This window comes from Poecile atricapillus, chromosome 2 (assembly GCF_030490865.1).
Source record: "Poecile atricapillus isolate bPoeAtr1 chromosome 2, bPoeAtr1.hap1, whole genome shotgun sequence".
NCBI classification, from domain to species: Eukaryota; Metazoa; Chordata; class Aves; order Passeriformes; family Paridae; genus Poecile; species Poecile atricapillus.
Genome location: NC_081250.1, coordinates 94,862,179 through 94,883,686, shown reverse-complemented (window position 1 = coordinate 94,883,686; position 21,508 = coordinate 94,862,179). Strand labels below are relative to the sequence as shown.

Below are 21,508 nucleotides of genomic sequence, written 5' to 3'. Positions count from 1 at the left end.
AAGAGACAAGACTGTTTTCACTGGAAACAGCATTCCAAGGTGATACATCCTCTCCTTTCCATGGTGTTCTTCCCTGACACTGCCATGCTATAAGCAGCATTCCTCTCCTTTATTCCTAGATAACTCTCCTTTTCTTTTTTCTTTTCTTTGTTTTCCCCTCCTAGATTAAATTTTAACATTTACTTTGACCCCAGACTGACACTTACATGCAAGAAGAAGTACCACCTTTATACCTCCTCACTGGATGGGCTATCTCAGGTCTGTGCTTTTACTACATACTTGCCAAGTATAAAGAGGTATTTAAATCCTTTTCACTTATTTTTCTCATCTTTCCACCTGCCAACAGCAGCCACAGACTCAAAAATTGTTCTTCCTTCTTCATTTCAGGACTGACATAGAGCCTAATGTAACAAACCTGAACACCTTCACCGCTAAAACCACCATGGAAATTAAGGGGCTTATGCCTTAAAAATACTAACCACCAAATCACTTTGATATATCTAAAACTACATTTTAGGTGAGAGGCTGACAGATTATAAAAATAGTGTTTTCCTTTCACTTTTATCAACACATATATAATTCCTCTCTACTCTCTCAGTCATATCTTTGGGGTTCTTTTCAGGGAAAAATGAAAATCATGAAAAAAAAACCAACCTCAGTTTGGGGAGGAGGTGAGCAACAACCTACAGACGGTTCACACAACTTTGGACGCAACTCAGTGGACATTCAGGTACAGTTTGGCAAGTGGCTTGAATAATAAATAAAAATGAAGAATCATTTGGGACAGGAACACCTCAAAAATATTCAAAATCTGGTCTCAACAAAGCAAACGTCCTCTGAGCCACCTCTTCCCACATGGCTGCCACACAAAGCACAAATACTTCATGCATGAGCTCTGCATGATAGGTATCACACAGTACACTAAGTGTAACTCTAGAAAACTTGTTTTTACCCTCCCTCCAACCAGATGAAGTACACTTTGTAGTCAGCCAGTTTACCCCGGCAGCTGATAAACTGGGTCTGCAACACTACACCGTGGTGCCTGAGAAATCATGATGTTATTCGACATGTTAAGAACAAAGGCGTGCCTGCCCTGGAGGCTCTCAACCCCAATTCTTGCTCTTCTCCCAGCGAGCCCTGCCAATACTTCCCTGCTCCTGCCACCTTCAGCCCCCATACCTAAGTGACCACAGAGGTGCCCTGCCAGCTTCCCTGCTGCAAGACACCGTGTTTCAACAGCACTCCTCAAATTATTAAGAATTAAATGCACAAAGAAATACTTTCAGCCGAGTCAAGGCCACAACATTCAATACTTGGCAATCTCAAGGCCCTTTTCTGACACAGGATAACATAGTAATGCGTCAAAGGGGGAAAGAAAGAGTAAAGATAGGAAAGTGAAAAAAAAAAAAAACCCCAACGGATATTGTATAACCTTATGAGTAGCACGAGATTTTCCTGATTACAGCCTAAGTAAAAAAAGTGCTGTAGAAATAATTTCAGGAACAGGAACTGAAAGCCCTGCTTGTCTGCCTCCACTGTGGAGGAAGCCTGTCCATGAGGCTGGAGCTCAATTCTTTCTGGAAAATCTTCACCTGAAGAGTAACTAAAAAAGAGCTGCAGCAAAGGATAGCAAACTACAGCAGTTCTAGGACAAAATGTGCTTCAAGGCCATACCAGAACACCTCATTTTTGCAGGCACATAAATGAGGGAAGAATCTGGCCTATATTCCATACACCTTAAGATAATGTTCATAGGGGAAAGGGAAAAAAACCTTGAGTTACGACAGAATCTGCAAAAAAGTAAAATTAATCCTACAGCTTGCTGGACAGAAGGACCCCAGTTCCTTAGTACACAATACCAAGGCACTGCCAATAAACCTGCATACCAAAAAGAGACAATTGGAAAACTTCAGTCTTGAACATTTACCTATGAAAACTCCTTTTAAACACAACAAAACAAGTAAGCAAAAAAAACCCTTAAACTTTCTTTCAAATTAAAAAAAAATCACTAGTAAAAAATGTTCCCTTCATTGAGAAAGTGATTTGAGTTAAATAACCTCTACTAATAGGCAACATTTCTCTTGCATTGGAATGTTTCTCATTAGCCAATTAAATACTTGATTAGCTCTTCAGCTGTGATGTTAGCAAATATAAAATGCAGCAGCCACCCTCCCAGCCCATCATGGTAAATATATCCCTTTTCCAAAATGTGCCTTTATTCAGGCCCATCAGTTTGCTGCTTCTTTACAGTTAAAGCAAAGTACCAAAGAAGTGAGTACGCAAAGAAGTGAGTTTCTAGTTGCTGACATCAGTTAAGCCAGTAACTTTAATTCCTACATGAGCAAAATGCTGCATGACTCTAACTCTCCCCTTTCACTCCTGCAACAAAGGCTCAAAGCCTGAGCCGGGGCAAGAAGCAGAACAGGCAAAGATATGAAACAACTCTTCTTGTTAGAAATAAAAAAGGGAAAGCATGTAAGAACAGTTTTCCTATTTGAACCTCATATGAAGAAGTGTTGTGCTGTTTTCAGCCCATCTCCAGAGAGATGGTTTTCCATCACAGCAGTTCTATCGCAGCACTGTACATTACACTGCTGAAACGTGGCAGCCCCATTTAACTCTAGACAAAGCTGCAACTTTATCACCACACCTTGTGTCAGCTGTGCCCAAGTGCTTCAGGTGGCAGCTGATGGACTTGCACACAAAGTAGGCATGTACCCATAAAGAAAGACAAGTGTTCAAGAATCCAACAGAAGATGGGAAAGCCAAATTCCCCATCTTTTAAACGTTCAGTAATCATACTGCAAGTATTTAAGAATCTGTAAAAATCTAGCTTGTCACTAGACTTCTTGGAACTGTTTTTTTATGGAAAAGTGAAAAAGCATAAAAAAATTGGTGTTCTTGGATCAATTTGAATAAATCGAACACTGCTTCAAAAATTTATGAAAAACATGTAGCAATTCACAATTCTGGAAAATGTTGCTTTGTTGCTGTGGGGTCTGAAGCCAGGAGAAAAGGCAATGTTATATAATATGCTGAAAGAGCAAGGTAATTGAATAAACCCACTCTCTTCCACAATGGTGAAGATTACTTCATCCATGATGGTCTTGAAAATGAGTTTAACTCTATAGATAACTATGTTCTTCACAACAAAAGGAATGAAAATGAGAGGAAACCGGTTTTGTTCACTAAACAGAAAACAAACAAAAAACAGCAGAAGGACTAGTAAGGAAAGAATGGTTAATCTCACATTTCTAAAAGGGTATTACAAACAAAGCATGGTGAACAACAAAAATAAAGGATTAAAAAAAAAAAGATACGAAAGTGCTTAATGGTGTTCTTTTAAATATTTACTTTGCTGCTATTTGGAGAATAATTTGTTCCATTTAGTAGCATTGGGCTCAAAGGACCGCTTTAATCCAGAGAGATTAATTATAGCCTTTGGAGTTATAAACACAATTTGGGAAGTGAAGCGGAGAAGAGGAGAGAGACTCCTCTCACGCTGGCGCTTAACAAGTTCTATGTGCTTTGGGGCTATGCTATGCAGGCTACACCTGTACACTGCAGGCCTAACACTGCACAGGACACCCATAAATTGAGGAAAAGCAGCCCCCAAGATATCCAGGGAAAACACTGCCCTACTCTACAGTGTTGCTATAGGCAACTAAAATGCTTCTCAGGTGTCCTTCATCAAAATACAAGTTCACCAGCCCATTACAAAAATGTCATCTCGCTTTTATTACCTGCACCAGAAACGAGTTGCCACAGTAAGACAAGCAGCTGGCACAGGACCTGTGAAACCTCTCACATGATGTCACGTATTTCTCCCTCTGCTCATCACTGTGTCCCAGACCAGGAGACACAGGGACCAGCAACAATTACTAAGGAAAAGCTGGGAGCGATCTTACCTAGCAAGGGGTTGGCTGCTCCCTCCTCCGAGCTTTCCTCAGCCCCCTCCTCTCCCAGGCCAGAGGCAGCTGAGTCCTCCAGGGCGGATGCAGAGCCAGGGGTGCTGGGCCCGCTGACGGACCCCGAGTCCCCTTCCTCACTGCTGGAGCCGTAGCGGTCTGGCTGGGCGGCTGTCCCGCCCTCGCTGCAGCTCCTCCGCTCCTTGCGGTGCACCCGCGAGTGCAGCACCATTTGGTGGTAGGTGCGGAAGATCTTCCCGCACTCAAAGCACTCGGTGGACTTGTTCTGCGCGGCCCGCCGGCTCTGCCGTGAGGCAGGGCGATAGTCCAGATCCCCCGGGGCAAGCGGGCAGCTCTCCCCCGCTGGGACACTGCCAGTTTTCTCCAGGCGCCCACCGGTGCAGCTCTTCTTCTTGGGGTTGCTGGGTGAGTCCTGGTCTCGCTTGCGCTTCTCCTGGTTGACAAGGATATACTCCCTCTTATCCTTGTCGTAAGTCACGTCTGCATCTGCCAGGGCCTCATCCCATCCCACATACTTCACATACTCTGAGGGCTCTACTACTTTTCCTTTGGTGGCCAGCTGCCAAGCTTGGTAGCTACTGACCGGATCCAGCTCAGCTACTCTTTTCCCAGACTGTCCTCTCGTAACTCTATCCAGCCCTACAGATGGCTGTAGATTGAGACACTGCAAGAAAAACTGCTTGGTTACCGAGGAGCTCAGGCTCCCATCAGTCAAACCCTCAGCTTTATCCCCGGTGCTGCCCAGCTGCACACGATAGTGAACAGCATTATGCACTCTCAGGCTTTCCATATTTGTAAACAGATTTCCACACTTGGTGCAAACTTCATATAGAGATAGGCCTGTCACAATTGTCTCCTCTTGTATCACGTCATTGATAGTGGCAATCAGCTCCAAATCATTTTTTGGTTTGTTTTTGCTCCCAGACCTGGGGCCATGAGACTTCATATGGTTTTTGAGAAACCAGGGCTCTTTGAATCTCCTGCCACAAATATGGCACCCGTGATCAAATGACCCCCTGTGCTTTTTCATGTGAGCTTTCAGGAACCAGGTTTGACTAAAGGTCTGGCCACAGACTTCACACGGGAACTCGCCTGCATTCAGCTCGCTCTTGCAGTTCTCGGTGTAGGTCTCCCCATTGGGGACCTGAGCTGTTATATGGTCTTTCTCTATGTGGTTTAACAGCGTCTCCTCCCTCAGGGTCATGTAACTGCACAACCTGCACTTGAACGGTTTGTGGACCTGGTGCAGGTGCTGCTCCAGGTCCTTCTTCCTTTCAAATTTGTTTTTGCAGAAGTTGCATTGGTAAGAGGTCAGCTTGCCATCCTCCTCAGCTGGTGCCATCTCTGTGACCTCCTTCTTGCTGCTTCTCAACAAGATCTTGCTGCTATCGACCTGAGCAGTACCGTTCAAGATCTTGTTGCAGGCAGATGTACTTTTAGTGGGGCTGGTGCACCCACCAAGGCCCTCTGAAACGCCCATCTCCCCCAGCTGCGCCTCTCCCATCTCTGCCTCGTGCCCCTGACTTAAAGTGCCTGTCCTGTGACTGCGGATGTGAATCTTCAGGTTGCCCTTTTGGGAAGCTCTGTGATCGCAGTAAGGGCATTTGTAGGGCTTCTCACCTGTGTGTTTCCTCATGTGCTGTGATAGGGAGCTCTGAAAAGGGAAACTTTTACCGCAGATGCAACAGCTGTGGCACATGGTCTTGTCAGCATCCATGTCATTCTTGCTTAGCTTGCCAGGGCTGGAGGATCTCCGTAACTCCATTTCTGCCTCTCTGCTACGATCCATCTGTATTACTGCAACAGTGGGTAAGCAGGGCAGGAGGACAAAAGCATGTCCGGCAGCAGAGGAGGGCTGGACCGCGTTTTCAATCATACGGTTCTGCAGAGAGGTGTTTTATTGCTTCATTCTCAGGGTAGCGTTTCTCCTTTCAGCTGCTCCGCAGAGTCCACAGCACCGATGTACTTCTGTGTGCTCTGTAAGCGGATGGCATAGATCACCTGAAACGAGAACGAAATCATACAAATGTACAGATTCTTAAATATATTCAAACCTATTCGTGTTTTGAATTCAACGGCTTCCATCACTCACTCTGCACTCAGAAGCACACCATATGACAATCTATTGCACCAAAAGGCAGTAGTTTCTCTTTTTGTTGATATTCTATGACAAGCATAATTACTAAATAAGTAAAATCCATAAAAGAGCAAATACTCATTTCCATATGCTGACACCAGTGTCTTGAACCAAGTTCAAACTTTAAAAATATTTTTTGTTTCAAAACCAGGCAGAAGTGGCTAAAAATACACCTTAAACGAGGAAAACATTTCTTGTGGGGGTTATTACACTTTAAATCTGCGGCTTTACCATCATGTGTAATTTCATGTAAAATACTTACTTGCCAAAGATAAAAGGCTTTCCTAGAGACTTTAGCAAGTATCGTATTCCTGCTGGCAACTGCATTACTTTGTGTCTCAGACAGCTCGGCTGTGCTTGAAGTGGCAGGCACAGAAAGGCGCAAGGGCTGAGGACGCTCAGTACTTTGATTACAGAGCAAACAAGAATGCAGTGCCTGACAAAGCACTCATGAAAACTGAAAGTTATTTCCTGCTGGACAGTGAACCAAAAAAACCCCCCAAGTATAAATTTTAGTCTCACACTAACAAAGCAAAGTGATAACGTAGCTATCAAATTACCTCAAATATGAATGATTTATGTCAACATGACACACAGGAAATGACACCACCATCCACCTCAATGAAACAGAATTTTAACCAAAAACAAACAAATAAAACAAGAAAAAACTCTGATTAACAGAGCAGATTAATGAAAGTTTAAATATTTTTTTATCTTTCCATGAATAAATGCAAAGGTCAGTATCTTAGTACAAGACGAAACACACCAGCACCTTTTGCACAGCAAAAAACAACGATCAAAATCCACATAGGCTGTTTCTTTTCCAATTACTACACTGTAAAACAAAATCTTCCCCCCCTCCTATCCTCATTAAGGACTACAAACACCACATGACTAAGATCAAAGAACACAGCGTTCTCTAATGAAGAGAACTGATCTATTGCCACATTAAGAAAACATCAGCTTCTTAAAATGTAGCTAAAAAAATGCAGAGCACTAACAAGACTGTATATTCTCACATCCATCACTTGACATCTATGACTCAAAAAAGAGCTACAGATCTACAGCTTCAAATTTTAAGATTTCTCACTGTATTCACGTCTGAATCTCTTCAATACGTAAATAAGCAGTCTAACCACATCACCAGCATGAGCTGAACAAAATGCAAGACTGTCACAATGCTCATCTCAGTCACAGGCTAGAGAAGAACTTCATTGCATTTTAATTTAATCTCTTAGCCCTCTTATTTGCGACAAGACATTCATTTCTGGGCTGGATTTTTTGCATATCTAATATCCATTTAGCACTTAGGAGTCCTCAAACAACATCAAACCCAAACTAGGTTTTCCTCAGAGCGCTGACATTAACATGTAAGGATGAGTTACAAAAGTAATTTCATTTCTTGAATGAAGCATCTTTTTATTATTAAAAAAGAAAAAAAAAAAGAAAAAAGAACGATATCTCAAATTCAGAAGTCCATATGAGCAGGACGTTTACAAACTACAGACTCTAAAATAGTCTTTGAAATTAAGTAATTTAAAATCAAACTGAGGGACAGACTCAGAAGAAATCTCCTGGGTGAATAAAGGATGTCAGATACCGAAGTTGTGGCTGCACCAGAAGGTACAAACACACCAAACAGAAAATACAAGTTTATAATGCCCATCAGTGGATGAAACAACTTAGAGTAACATCTTATTTATCTGACCCACAATCTAAAACTGCCAAGTAACAACCCATATTGTCTTATAATCAAAGATTTAACCTAGAAGTCATTAAATCATAAAAAGAAATACCAGGTTTTTGTTCAAGTCTACTATGCTATATGCAAGCAACATCTTCTGAAATGTTCCACACCATTTCAGAAAAAAAAAATACGAAGCTTTGGGAACAAATTTTTTCATGTTTTTTATACAATGTTTTCCACAGTCTTAATCTTCCAGAGTTTACACCAGTGAGAATACTGTTTCTGCTGGCAGGCTGATTTTTAGACTAACGACTTTTTTTTTGTTTTAAAATGTAGGGCCCATTTTAACTCAACTTTCTGCAGTGTTTCCTGTCTGAAAGTTCAAAAGCGCTTTAAGAGCCAAGCTTAGACAAGAATGCTGTATGCAGCAGTCCAAGCACATGTAGATCCAAAGCTTCAGAGTCCCTTTGTTTACTTGGCCACAGATTCCCTGGCCTTAGTCTTGACATATTTCACTTTAATTATTTATAGCATTTTCATTAATGAAACTTAGTTATGAAAATGAGGCTATGAAGAAAGCATTACTTATAAGAAGGGTATTAGCCACTCACAGGAGATCCCCCTAGTCCTGCATCAAATTAGGCCTGAGGGGGAAAAATGTCAGACTTAAAACCTACTGAATAATTTTATTAGTCTAAAATACTTAATGGAAGTGTTATTGTCTTCACAAAAATATTGAGGGTTTTTTTTTCATTTTTATTACTTTACCTGGCTCGATGCACTTCAATATGTGACTTTAATAGTTGAAATCAAGTATTCCTAGACTTGAATTATTCGGATCCATGCACATGTAAGACTCACAAAATTTCAAGTTTGATAATCCACGGACAAAATTCTAGGGAGATGAAGGGTGTTCACCCAATCTGAGCTTGCTTTACTGTGAGTGACAGTGGAGGTCAATCTTTGGCTTTGGTGAAATATATAACTAACTCACTTCTCCCTCCTCCTATTATTTGAGCGGCTACTTAGAAGTAATTATTCCAGAGGGGTCTCTTCGCAGAACAGCAAAGCTGGTTCATTGGAAAGTGTTAAATAAAATTACAACTTTGGAAAAAAGCTTCAATTTAGAAGATTGAACTTACAAAATAAGGGGAAAAAAACACCTGTAAAGAATCCTAACAATAGAAAATAACATTCTGTCTTAATAATTTTTATCTCGGGATTAATTACTGAACATCAAAGATGGCAGAATGGATGGAATACATCAACTGGTAAATCAAAGAACACCAGTTACTCCTTCATTAGGTGTAAAATTTTGCTCTAGTTATATTTGTTTCTTTCTGCCTGTGATGATAAAAATAGTTGTATTTTGAAATAATTCCAAATTTTAAAGTATTCTGAAATAATTCTCTATCAGCACCAGGCATGGAATGCAGCCACCTCCAGGTACCCTCAGGCTACTGAAAGTGTTTCCCCTCTCAGTAATTTTGGGTGGTAACCAGCAGCTTTTCACTGCTTTGGTCCAAGCTCACCCTGCAGTTCCACAGCACTGGCTCATCACACAGAATCCATAGCAGAGTCACACCCAGCCTGCAGATTCCTCTGTCACAGCACAGAAATCCTCACCAGCGGAGAGGCAAACCATAAGAAAACAAAAGTGAATGCAAGCCATAAAATAATATGTGGTCTTTAAAAATATTTTGTGTGTTTTAATGGCACTGCAGTCTACGCCAAATGTCACCCACCTACTTGGGGGAGCTGTGATACTCTGAGGGGCATAGGAACTAGATTAAGCTTTGTTGAACTAGGAATCAGCAGTTCATATAAGAAGCAGCTGACCACTATCTATGAGGTGTTTACAGCCTTTAAAATATACTTATCATCACTGTTAACATGCAAGTTTGGTATATAAAGCAAGATGGAAGGGAAACATGAACAGAGACTCAAAACCAGGAGGGTGGTGTGCTGAGAAATAAATGCCTTTGCACAGCCAAATATTTTAGTTATAAGGTTTCTTCCTGAACCATTGCCTCACTAGATTTTTTGCCTTGACCCACATGGGAACAAATACAAACTTTTTTTATTCCCCTGGTGCCCCCGAGGAGAAAACAAGCTTTCCTACATGCTTAAAGCAAGTACTTGTCAGAATCTACTCTATTTCAAACATTTAGGCATCAAAACTCCTCTGGTTTTTAAAACTAACTTGGCTAGAGTTGCTTCCCTTCAGAAAAGCACATTTGACCAAAGTGACTTGTTCTAACCATAGAGCCCCAGCATATTTTCCCCCATCATCTAACAGCTTTCCCAGAGGCTATGGTAGCCTGTCCCTGCTGGCAGCTCAGCAGGTACCCTTGCTGCATGGCTGCATCATCCTCACAACTTCTGCAAGACCTCCATTTAGCCTTGCAATGAAGCATGCACAGAAGTATGGGGAGAAAGCACTCTGTGTAACATAGGAGCACTCTGAAATACATATTACTCTTCTCTTCATCTTCACACTCTGGAAGAGGACCAGGTATTGAGGACTGCCCACAGAGAAAGACAGAGCCTCCTAAGGACCTTTTGTGCCTCTTGGAAAGCAATTAATAAAAACAGAAATTGATATTAAACAACACAGGAAAATTGTGGGGGGAGAATAAATTAAGAAAAAAAGAATTCAAAAGATACCACACTGGAAAATACTTGTAAATTCATTTCTTATATACAAATATGCTGTGCAGTGCAGAGAAACACATACAAAATTATTCCTTTCCAACACAGAACAAGCAAACTATACATTTCTTTCAAATTTCTCCTCAATTAAACATGATTTTAAAAACCACATTACATGAACTATAGTGGCAAGAAGGGAAAACTCTTCAGTAAGTAATAAAGAAGAAAATACAATTTGGGAAGCTACACAGACCTATTCAAATAGCACAGTGTATCTTTTAAAACAAACTGCTTTCAGTCTGGGTGCATTTCAAGTTTCATCTGAAAGATAAAAGCACTGGAGAAATAATCGCTCTTCTAATCTCCAAGAGGTTTGAACATACACTGCTATCACGCCACCATGTTCCTCTGCCAAGAGCAACAAGGACTTAAAAAAATCAAAAAATAAGAAAACCTATGGGAGGCATGATCTTGTGGAAAAATATCTTACTGAAATTCCTTCTAGATGATGAAATGCTAGGACATAGCATGTAAATATCTAGGTGAATTTGAGGAAGTTGTGCTTTTGAAGAACAGCAACCTGGAGAGAGGCTCTCTGTCGATTTGAGAAGGCTCAGGTTGCCTCAGAGCCAAACAGGCTTTGCCATTCAGAGCAAAGACACCAGACAAGGGCCAAGTGCAGGAAGAGAGGGAACAAAAGACAGAACATTTTACAGCTGCTCCACCAGCCCTCGAGCTCACTGAACCGCAGAGACCTTTCTCCCCACTCCATGCCTCCTCCCTACGCTACAGACTCTGTCCTCCACACACACCAGCCTTGCTCTACCTGCACGCCCTCCTCCTCCTCCTCACTTTGTGAGGGAGTACGGCTTCTTCTGAACAGCCACATCCCACGGGGGTCATCAGTCCGTCACCCTGAGTAAAGGCTCAATCCTGCCATCCTTATTTACACACCAGTCCTACCCAAATGCCTCTTACAGACCATACCACCAGGCTATGGACCACAGACTACACCAGAGCACAGAAGAAACAAGCTTATCTTCAAACAGTAAGCCTGCACCTGAATTTGCAGGAAATTCTGGCATTCTGCAGCATATAAAGATAAAGGCAGAGTAATTCTAAATGGATTTTTTGAGAGTAACCCAAACTAACTCAGTAAAAACCTATCCAAAAATCCCAAACCAGTTGCAGAAGACTGGCAAATTTTCCAAATGTATCCAGTTATCAGAAGTAGCAATCTTGACAACAGATCCCCTGAAGTCTGTTGAAGCCTGCCAAAATTGACACAGGACTGAAAAAGAAAAATAAAAAGCTTCTGGAAAAACAAACAAAAAATTTCTATTAATCTATTTTCACTCAGGCTTTTAAAATCCTTGGGCAGCATTTTGTAAAACGTTTTTGTTTAATTATTTTCAACCAGCCTTCCCCTGCAGCTGGTGAAGCTCTTTCCATTTGTGAAGTTTGCTGTCTGAACCCTGAGATATTATTTTGAGCTTCTCCAAATACATCATGTGTTTTTGTGTCTTTCTCCCTCCATGAGCTAATGACATTTTGCAGCAGGCTTCCGAGCGGCAGCCAGGAAAGCAGAGTCAGGCCTTTCCCAACTGATGCCGCACCCTTAGCAGAGGAAGGAATACATGAAATAAAGGTAAAAACACTAATGCTGAAAAAGCTGGAGGTACGCATTTGCAACGAGGTGATCGCTCTCGAAATGAAGTCAACAAAACCTCTGTAACCCAGATTTTTTTGTGTGTCCCTCAGGAATCAGTTCAGGAGCGAGGCTGGGTGGGGGGAAATTTTGTTTTCACACTGCTACAGGGTATGTTGAGAAACACAGAGCTGTCACCCACTCAGTACATACTTTGTGTTTTAGTGTACTGTGCTTGTTTGTCTTCTGAGAGACAAAGAAATGTACTTTACTAGTTACACTGTAGTATTCTAAGCAATGAATTGAAATGTATCATTAACATCCAGGACAAGCTTTATCTCGCTACCAAAACAAAGGGACTATTCTTTGAACAAATTGAGGGGGAAAATCCCATAATGACAATGAAGAGTTCCTCTCCCTAAAAACTGTGCTGCACAAGAGTAACAATTACGGGCTTATATTCTACAGACTGAGGTTGAGAATGGCTGCATGAAGCGATGCATTCACTATTGGGAGAGTAAGTACCATTGATGACAAGGCCTTGGGGCTTCTGCTGTTCACAGACCAATCAATAATCCATTATGAACAAACTACATTTCCCCCTAATATGAAGAAATGAATAAAAGGGGAGCCACTAACACTAGTACTTTCATGGAAAAAAACCCAACAATGCAGAAATCACAAAATGCCATCACAAGACTTAAAACTATTGGTGATGTCTAACACTGACAAAACTACCCACAGCAATCCTTTATTTTACATCAGTTGCTGGAGACCACTACATTAAATTTTAAAAAAAAAAAAAAAAAAAAAAAAAAAAAAAGCAGCTTATTTTAGTGGCAAGATTTTTTTCAAGGCTACTTATTCTGGCAGCAGGACGAAACAAAAAGCAACATTAATCTTTCAAGGCAAGGAGGAGAAAATGAACTAACTTCACCCAAACATCTACCAGCTTGCTTCAAACTATTTTCTAATGCAACGTAAATAAGAACTTCTAATTAGAAATAACTGTCCAAATGTGACTGGTCAACCATAACAAGACTTTATTGCAGCAGCTGCGTTACCATCCAGACAGGAGGCCCTGGAACTGTTGTTCTCCCATTGTCATTGTCAGATGGTACAATACAATCAAGCGAGGATCCATTTAAATAGCACAACCATAGCAAACCTCATCATCCTGAGTCCAGTTTCTACCCAGATCTCTCAGCACAGCACCAGAAGGCAGAAGAGAAAAGCTCTCCTGAAAAATTACAGATAAATAAATTTAACAAAACAAAAAAATTACTGATTTTTGGATGCACAGCAGTAAATTAGACCCAAAGGAAACACTGAGACTGATGCTATTAATGCATAAGGCAGACTATGTCCTTTTTCTGAAATGTAAAGACTAGTAGTTAAAGTTGACCTCGCAGGGTGGGGGGCTAGCGGGAATGAATGCACAATGTGATTATTGATCAGCCCTAGAAAAGCCAAGAACTGCACCAGTGCAGATGTGATTTTTCTTTTCCTAGGGTCATTAATGATATATATTGGCAAGTCAAAAGCTCTTATTTTGACATGTTGTAACAGTATCATTAATTCTGAAAATAAGCATCAGCTTAGGTTCTAAAAAAAAAGGGAGAAAAAAAACTTTAAAAACCCAGTAACAACAACAAAAAAAACCACTCCATTTCACTTCAGTGTAACAGTAATGCTTTCCTATTTGGCCACACCCACCAAGGGAGTTACTTTGGTGGCTTATTATTCCCTAAGCCTAAAATTTAGAAGTTGAAGAAACATTTGCAGTTCTGATAGTTTTAAACAAAAAAAAGTTAGGTACAAGCAAAGTCACCTCAATGCTGTGTATTACCTCCTTATTCAAATCGATGGCATTGATGCTGTCTATTCATGCATATCTGTGGAGATGTGTATATATATGGGCAGCACAGTATTTTCCCAGCATCCAGTAGTGCTTTTATATTTAATGATCTTGTTAGGGTTTCCACTGCAGACCAATTTAGATGGAGTTGTAACATGGCCATTTTAAATCTTCAGTGTGGGGGCTGATTTCAAACTGTATGGGCAGGGTAGTTTTCTGTCAATACGTTCTGTTCCAAGCCCAGTTTCTTACAACAGTAAAAAAATTTAGAAGTATCTATTTTTATTTGCAGTGTCATGGCAAGGACATGCTTTGTTTCTCTGCAATTTTTACATTATTGTATAGAAGACCAGGGGCTGGATCATCAGAAAACACAGGAGTGCAGTACATGGCACACACAGACACATACCCACCCCTCCTTGCTGCCTCTTGTTTGCCCCATCACACAGACCACATCCTCAGCTGCCATAAGTGCACACAGTGCCATGAAATCAATTTGTATCAATTCAGAAGCTGTACTGCTAACTAAAACTGGAATGCCTTTGTGCTGTGTACATCAAGACCTGAATGCATGAAAAACATGAGCACAACTGAAGGTAAACATTTTAAGTTGTTGATTTCCTACCCCAGCAAAAGTAACACAAAGCAACCTTGCCCTAAGTGCCCAAATTCCACTGTCACAACTAACAATTGCACCAGTAAGGAACAAACTTCAGTGCTTCCTTTAGTAGACTCATACAGTGCTGTAATCTCTACACAGTAGACCTCAAATGCAAAAACCTGTACGTTTGATACCAAACAAGTTCACTAGCTACAGCCATGTGGTTCACCAGGCCAATGGAAGGCAAATACTATTCTATGGGCCACTGCTGCAAGATAAGTTGTGTGAAGAATTAAGAAATTCAAGGTAATAAATTAATTTCACTTATACCTAATATATCCTACTGCTCAAACTGCTATAGTAAAATCATTATCTTATAAATAGAAGTGTTGCCAAGCATTAACCTGTTAACAGACTCAGAACTGCAGCACTGTGCTTTGATTAATTAATGTCTTACTGTAACAAAAACTATTTCTGAAGTAACTCCACCGAGTTGTTTGCTTATTTCTTCCCCCTCCACAGTATTATAAAGGAATTATAAAACAATGAAACAAAAGCAAAAAAGAGTGCACTGAAAAAAAAATAAACTGGGGGGAAGGGAGAAGGAGGGGGACAGAAAGGGCAGAAGGGAAAGGGAGTGTGCCCTGAAATACAAGGATGAATAATCATGCAATAAGCCATAAAAGCATTCTGTTAAACATTACCTTCTGAGATAGCACTGAGAAGCAACACAAAATTTACAAAACACACAGCTGTCAAAAACTCATTTGCAGATGCTGGACTACATTTTTTTTCTCTGTGTGTGTAGAGATGTGTGTGTGTGTGTGTGTGTGTGTGTGTAAATGCGTGTGTATATATAAAGTATTTCACTGTAAGCTCTTGTACAGCACAAAACAGTATGGACAAGCTCTATTTTAGGAAGCTTTCTTAAACTTCTTAAGAACTTAAGCAGGTAATTCATTAAGACTTTCAATCACAGTTTTTCCATTCTCTGCAACATTTCTGAATGTCAAGCATGCAGACTATGCCCAGGCCCAGACGAAGACACTGCACACTTCAGAGATCTCTCACCACCCAAGCTGAAGGCTGCTCAAATCACACACAGATTTGTCTCCATGACACCACCAGTCCCAAACTGGCAGAGGACAGTGCTGAGGGCCAATCTGTGGATAGCCAGTGCCTCAGAAATACCTTCACATCACCGTCTTTACACTAAAGTACACAGCACCCCTGAAGATCAGTCCATCCACAAATGTAATTTGTGATGATGAGCTTATCTTAGATGCAGCAGTAAGATGGGTGACTGCTAGCAGCTTAAAAGAAGGATCAAAAGTTCCTAAGTTCACCAGCAGTTTTAAAGATGTCAGCTGCTGCTTCATTACTCCAACAGCTCATTTTAGAGTTTTTTGCAGTTATCATCATTAAAAGCCATTTCCATTACATATGTGATAAATCCAACTTTGAAATACACTGAATCTTGTACTGCACAGAAAAGCAAACACACACAGCCAGTACAATAAAAGTGGCATAGCCATAAAGTATGACTTGATTTGCCCAGTGAAGTAACTACTTTTCTCTTCTTTTCATTCATTTACTTCTTTTAAGAAAAAAGGAAAAAGGGAAGGAAAGAAAGGAACAGTCTTTTATGTCAAATGAATACAAAGCACAAGATGACTTTTTCTGGATTTCAAACCTTTCAGTCAGGAGAAAATAAACTAAACCTGAAATCGTATCTTTCAGCTGTCTGTTGGTCTGGCTTATTTTGGTATGAAGTGCTGAACTATCTCTGTGGAACATCGCTGCAGTGTATCACCTAAAAGAGACAAACATTCCATCCACTCCTTATAAACACAATTTCAAAGCACATTTTACCAACGCTGTCAACTTAGCCCTCATAACAGTGCAATGTAAAGCATGCTTCAGAATTTGGCAGGTCAGGACATTGTGGAATCACAAGATGAACCCCGATAACTCTGCTCAGAACTACTCCGTACATGCGCTTCTCCTCTCCCTGCAATTTAATCAGACTTGGAACCTTTGGGCCAGTCCCTCACCTACAGAGTACAAGGCACTTTCCCAGAACTCCAAAGATACACAGAAATTTGCCCAAATGCAGAAAAATCATTCTGTGTTAGATCATCTGTGAAAAACAAGGGCCTGGGTGGACATCAGTCTCCAAAACCATTCCTGAGCTCGCTGCTGGCCTTTGGTACGGGAAGGTAGAGTTAAGAGCAGAAAAAAGTAAAGGAACAAACCCCACCCCTACTTAGATAATCTCATAACTGCCTCACCACTCAAATGCTGAGCAACTACTTCAAAACAAACCAAAACCTCTGAAATTATCACACAGAGGATAGCAAGCAAGCAGCTCTGCAAGGAAGAGAGGTCTGTTGCACAGGCTGTTGCCAATATATTTGTTTTTCCATACACTACAACTGTAACTGGCAAGACAAATCTATCAACTGGTAAGAAAAACATTAATTACATACACCAAGAACACCAACCCGTTTGAATCACAAAGTATTAGCTAGACTTTGTTACTGCTTTCAAAGAAATGAGTGTATGTACCACATGCATGGACGAGCACCCTCTCCTCCCACCACTCTTCACAGCAGAGACCTCAACACGCCACCATCGCCACACGTGCCACTGTGCCTTCCACCACAGCCCATGTCCCTGTCCATGCCACCCACACCCCCACCTCTTCTGTGGCACTGATCTTCTCACTGCTACCCTCCAGCCTGGTTCCACCCCACTGCTGTCACCACCATGCCTCCCACCCCCAGCTATCCACACACGCTGCCTGCCTGTCAGATTCCTTCTGCATCACCTGGGGCCAGCTGCCAGGCTCACACTCCCTTTCTGGCCACTGCCATCCTGCAGATGTACTTTAAAGGCCACATCTTTTCCCCACTCTTCCCCGTCTGTCTGCCTGCCCTCCAGCCCTTTCTCAGTTGTCCCCAACACTTCTGCTTCTTCCAGGAGCACTTTCACTTCCTTCTCTCTCCCAAACCTGTTTGGGCCCTTCATGACTAATTCTTCCATTTGAGCTCTCCCTCATTAGTACACCCTCAGTCCCTGCTCAGCTGCTTCTTGTTTGCCAGGACATTCCAGCGCACACTCACACACTCAAGGCTTCCCCCTTGCACCTTCTGTCCTCCTCCCCAGAAGATGCCCACTCTTCAGGCTTTTATATCCTCAGTTACAACAGAACCATCTCCAGTCTCCAAGCCTGTAACTTGTCCCCCTGTCTGTTCAGTAACTGCTGCTGTCCCAAAAATCAACGGATGCCAACACCCATGCCAAATGCCTCACATATGATGTTCAAGCACCATTCTTCTTCTTCAAGGACCTACACAGTTCCACCCTACTCTCTTTTGTGTGGGCAGTGACTCACCCTCCCTAATACATCTTTTATATCAGCAACCTTGTGTTCTGACACTGCATTTAGAACTGGTTTTTCATTATATTTTCATTCATTCTTAAATCATATTTTCCACAAATGACTCAAAATTATTTTCTAAAATTAAATCCATCACTCAGTTTTGTATAGTTTCTTCCCCCTAATGCATAATATGTGTACTACATATTGCAATGTTCTAATCGCTATGTATATTCCTCAAGGCAGGAATTTGAGATCTTTTGTATGTGCTCTTTTATGTACTTTTAAACAGTGCCAAATGTTCCAACTTCAGATAATTTCTAGGAGCAAATTATCATTAAAAAGTCACGATTCACCTTTTCAAAGAGTCCAAGTCCCTCTTTTCATCAGAGGTGCAGACAGAAGTTGACAAACAGCTTCTTTCCCATGAGCTCCAAAAGTAAACTAATCCCTTCTTCTGCCTATGCAGAGTTCATCTCTTAAGTTAACCACAAGGACCATCAAACAAATGGTAAAGCTAAGCTAGTAAAGAAGCTAACAAGGCATAAATCACATCACTAACCTATAGCCTGCCTTTTTGAAACACACACTTCCTGCCAACGTTATGCATTTACATTTAATAACAAACAAGAAGCATAACGACAAATAGAATTCAAGTGCTGCACTTATCTCTCAATTTCTTCACAAGCAACTGGAAAATAAAAGTAGGCTATGCAGAACATCAAATTAAAGGGTAAGATCCTTAGAGGTGATCCTCACTTTAGTGACATACTCTTCTTATAGGAGTTATCTTTCTACACCTGGAACTGTATGATTTGAATGCTTTTCAAACACACTTTCCTACAGCATGAGCAGGCTGCTTTATATCACACATTTTACCATTCTGCAAATAGAAATATACTCCTTCACCCCTCAGGGCAATGCTGAAGCAAGTAGATTTTCCACCAGAGAAGCACAACATAACTGTGACTCTTTAACTCCAAGAGCAGAATTTGAGCCACGCTGCTAAACCCTTAAACCTGTTACACAACAAATAAGCATGGATTACAGCGTGGCTGGTTCATTATGGGATGTTTTGTGATGCTATTCCTAACACACAAACGCCATTTGTCTTGGCCACATACATAAAGACCATTCTCCTATTTTAGGTTATCCATCTTTACCACTGCTTTCACTTCTCTGCATCTCACTCGTTTATTACTCATTTACTCCCTATTTAATGTATTTCTACACCGTAGACAGTGCTAAATAATCACGATGTAACACAGTTCTATGTAGCACAGTATTATATTTGCTCTTTATATAAACAACTTCCAGACTACAGTTACCTGACACTTCTTACTCTCAAAACAAACCATTTATAACTACGTATTTATTACTTTTAGTACTCCATGGCTACTCCACTTGCAGCACTAAACAAAGAGAGTACAAATAAAAAGAAGCAATCTATGCCAGGGAGGTTTGTATTTCAGTAGAAATAGCAAGCATAAATTGTAGAAAATGCCTGACTAAAAGCACATTTTTAGGCAGGTGTAATCTAATTTTGGCAGGTTTACAACAGTCAGGTACAATGTTTGCTAATACTTTAGAGGATTTGGGATTTTATATTTTTTTAAACAGGTTTAGATAAGCACACCTGTATTCACTTCCTTAAGTAATGGGTACATTTACCAAAGCTACTGTTTATAATCTGAAGAGATGATTTTCTCATGAGTAAAAACTTGCCATATATGTAAGAAAAAAACAGCCTCACTTTGACCAACAGTAAAAAAACCACAGTCTTGAAATAAAAACACAAGCGTTATTACTACCATGTATGGGGTCAAAAGTACACCACCTTATCTATAATCAAGTATTTTATAAAAATAAGAAAACTTTTTCCTTAAACCCTTGTATCAGGTTTGTATTCAAACAGAACAACTCCTTTTAGTATTCTAACTCTGAAAATACAGGTTTACAACTAAAAGTATTGTCCTTCATTCTGTCACAACTCTTTTCTGACAGGCATTCAAGTATCTCCTGAACTTGATTAATTTAAGCGTGATTCATTTAATTAACATTTCAAATCAAGGTGTTAATTAAATACAATATCCAAAACCAGGTATTGGATAAGACTTGCAGAGAAAGCACAATAAAAATGGTTATTATAGTACTGCCAGCTCAGAGCACTAAACCTCATAGGTCAAGCACTCAAATGTCCTGGTACATTCATCTACTTAGGCAAGGTTTTTGACCATAACTTGGCTGTGGATTCTCTTATTTGTCTTTTGAGCTTTTATAGTACACTCAAGCTTCTTCCAACAACCATGAAGTCAAGGAACTTTCTGTTTTCACAGGCTTATATCTTCTCTTTTGGAACCACTGGACTGCAGAAGAAGGGGCTTTGGGAAACGACCCCTAGCTTCTCCACTGACAAAATTTCAAGTGGGAAAACCGTAACTGAAGCAAACAGATGTGGTATTCTTTAGCTCTGCTGTTTCACTCATAAAACACTCCTCAGAAGGTTGCAACAGCTTACTTATAAACATCTAATCCAGGGTGCCAGAACAATCCCTCCACATACACATTCAGCAGATGGATGGTCAAAGGCACAGAGCATGCATAGTCTCTACTTACTCCACAGGATTTAGAGGTAATCAAAAAATTAGGCAAAGAAAGATCTGCCAGAATGTTTCTAGTATAACCCTGCATATAAGTAGAATAGATGGTGACAACATCATTGTAAGACAAGACAGCTCTGAAGGAGGTGACAAACTCCACTGTGTCTCACTAGGTTTGTCATTTGAAAAACTGTGTCTGCCTTGGGTACTGCTAAAGGCAGTTACAGGATCTGATAACATTGAAACCAGTAAGTAGTTGTTTAAGCCCAAATTGTTAGGTATCCCATAAAGAAGTCAACAGACCAACCCTCTGAGATACAGCAATAATGCTGGAAAATGAAGTCCAGAATAGTCTCTGTTCTATCACTTATTCTCTAGCGTATTATCAACTTGGAACTTGTGAAAACAGTGTTCCTTCATATGCTTCAGACAACAAACCCCAAGTGCAAAAAAGGGTTGTCTCATGCTGTTACCTAGATGACTGGACCAAGAGAAGCTGGTCCAGCCTCTGAAGGAGTGTTTGGCCATCAACAGGCCCTGTCACTGGTCAACATGATACCTCTTGCACAAGACAATTGCTCTTTGGGAACCCCATCATGGCAGTTGGATACAGCTCATTTAATCTACAAGTTCTCTCATCTCAAAGCTTGCAGAAAGACTGCCAGCTTACAAGAGGTTTACACCCACTCAAGGCTTTGGTTACAAACTGAAGGTCAAATCCTAACCTGAGTCAGACACGTGTCCCTCCTGACTTATTGTGATGACTTTAGCTGCACACTTATACCCATACAAGAAGGGAGACACCAGCCCTTCAGTTTTTGTTTTAAAGTCCACGGCTGATATTTACCTTCCTTATACATTTAGAATTACTTCCTTTTGCACTGGAATTCTTTTTAAACCCTGCCTAAGCCTATGAGGCGTACATCAGCTGGAAACCAAGACACCCAAAATTTTAAGAAAGTTCCCAGCTTGCCTAGCACACCTCACCAATATCCAACCAATTCACATATGGCT

At 40.8% G+C, this 21,508-nt stretch overlaps 1 protein-coding gene across 3 annotated transcripts in view; it reads right to left on the bottom strand.

The window, feature by feature from the left end:
* The window catches only part of ZNF516 (zinc finger protein 516), a 102,169-nt gene that overhangs the window by 53,777 nt on the left and 26,884 nt on the right, over positions 1-21,508 (bottom strand). For all 3 annotated transcript variants that reach the window (XM_058832400.1, XM_058832401.1, XM_058832402.1), the window contains exon 2: positions 3,909-5,930. In XM_058832400.1, the coding sequence (XP_058688383.1) occupies positions 3,909-5,805 (1,897 nt within the window). In that variant the 5' untranslated portion in view covers positions 5,806-5,930. The remainder of the gene's footprint in view (positions 1-3,908; positions 5,931-21,508) is intronic.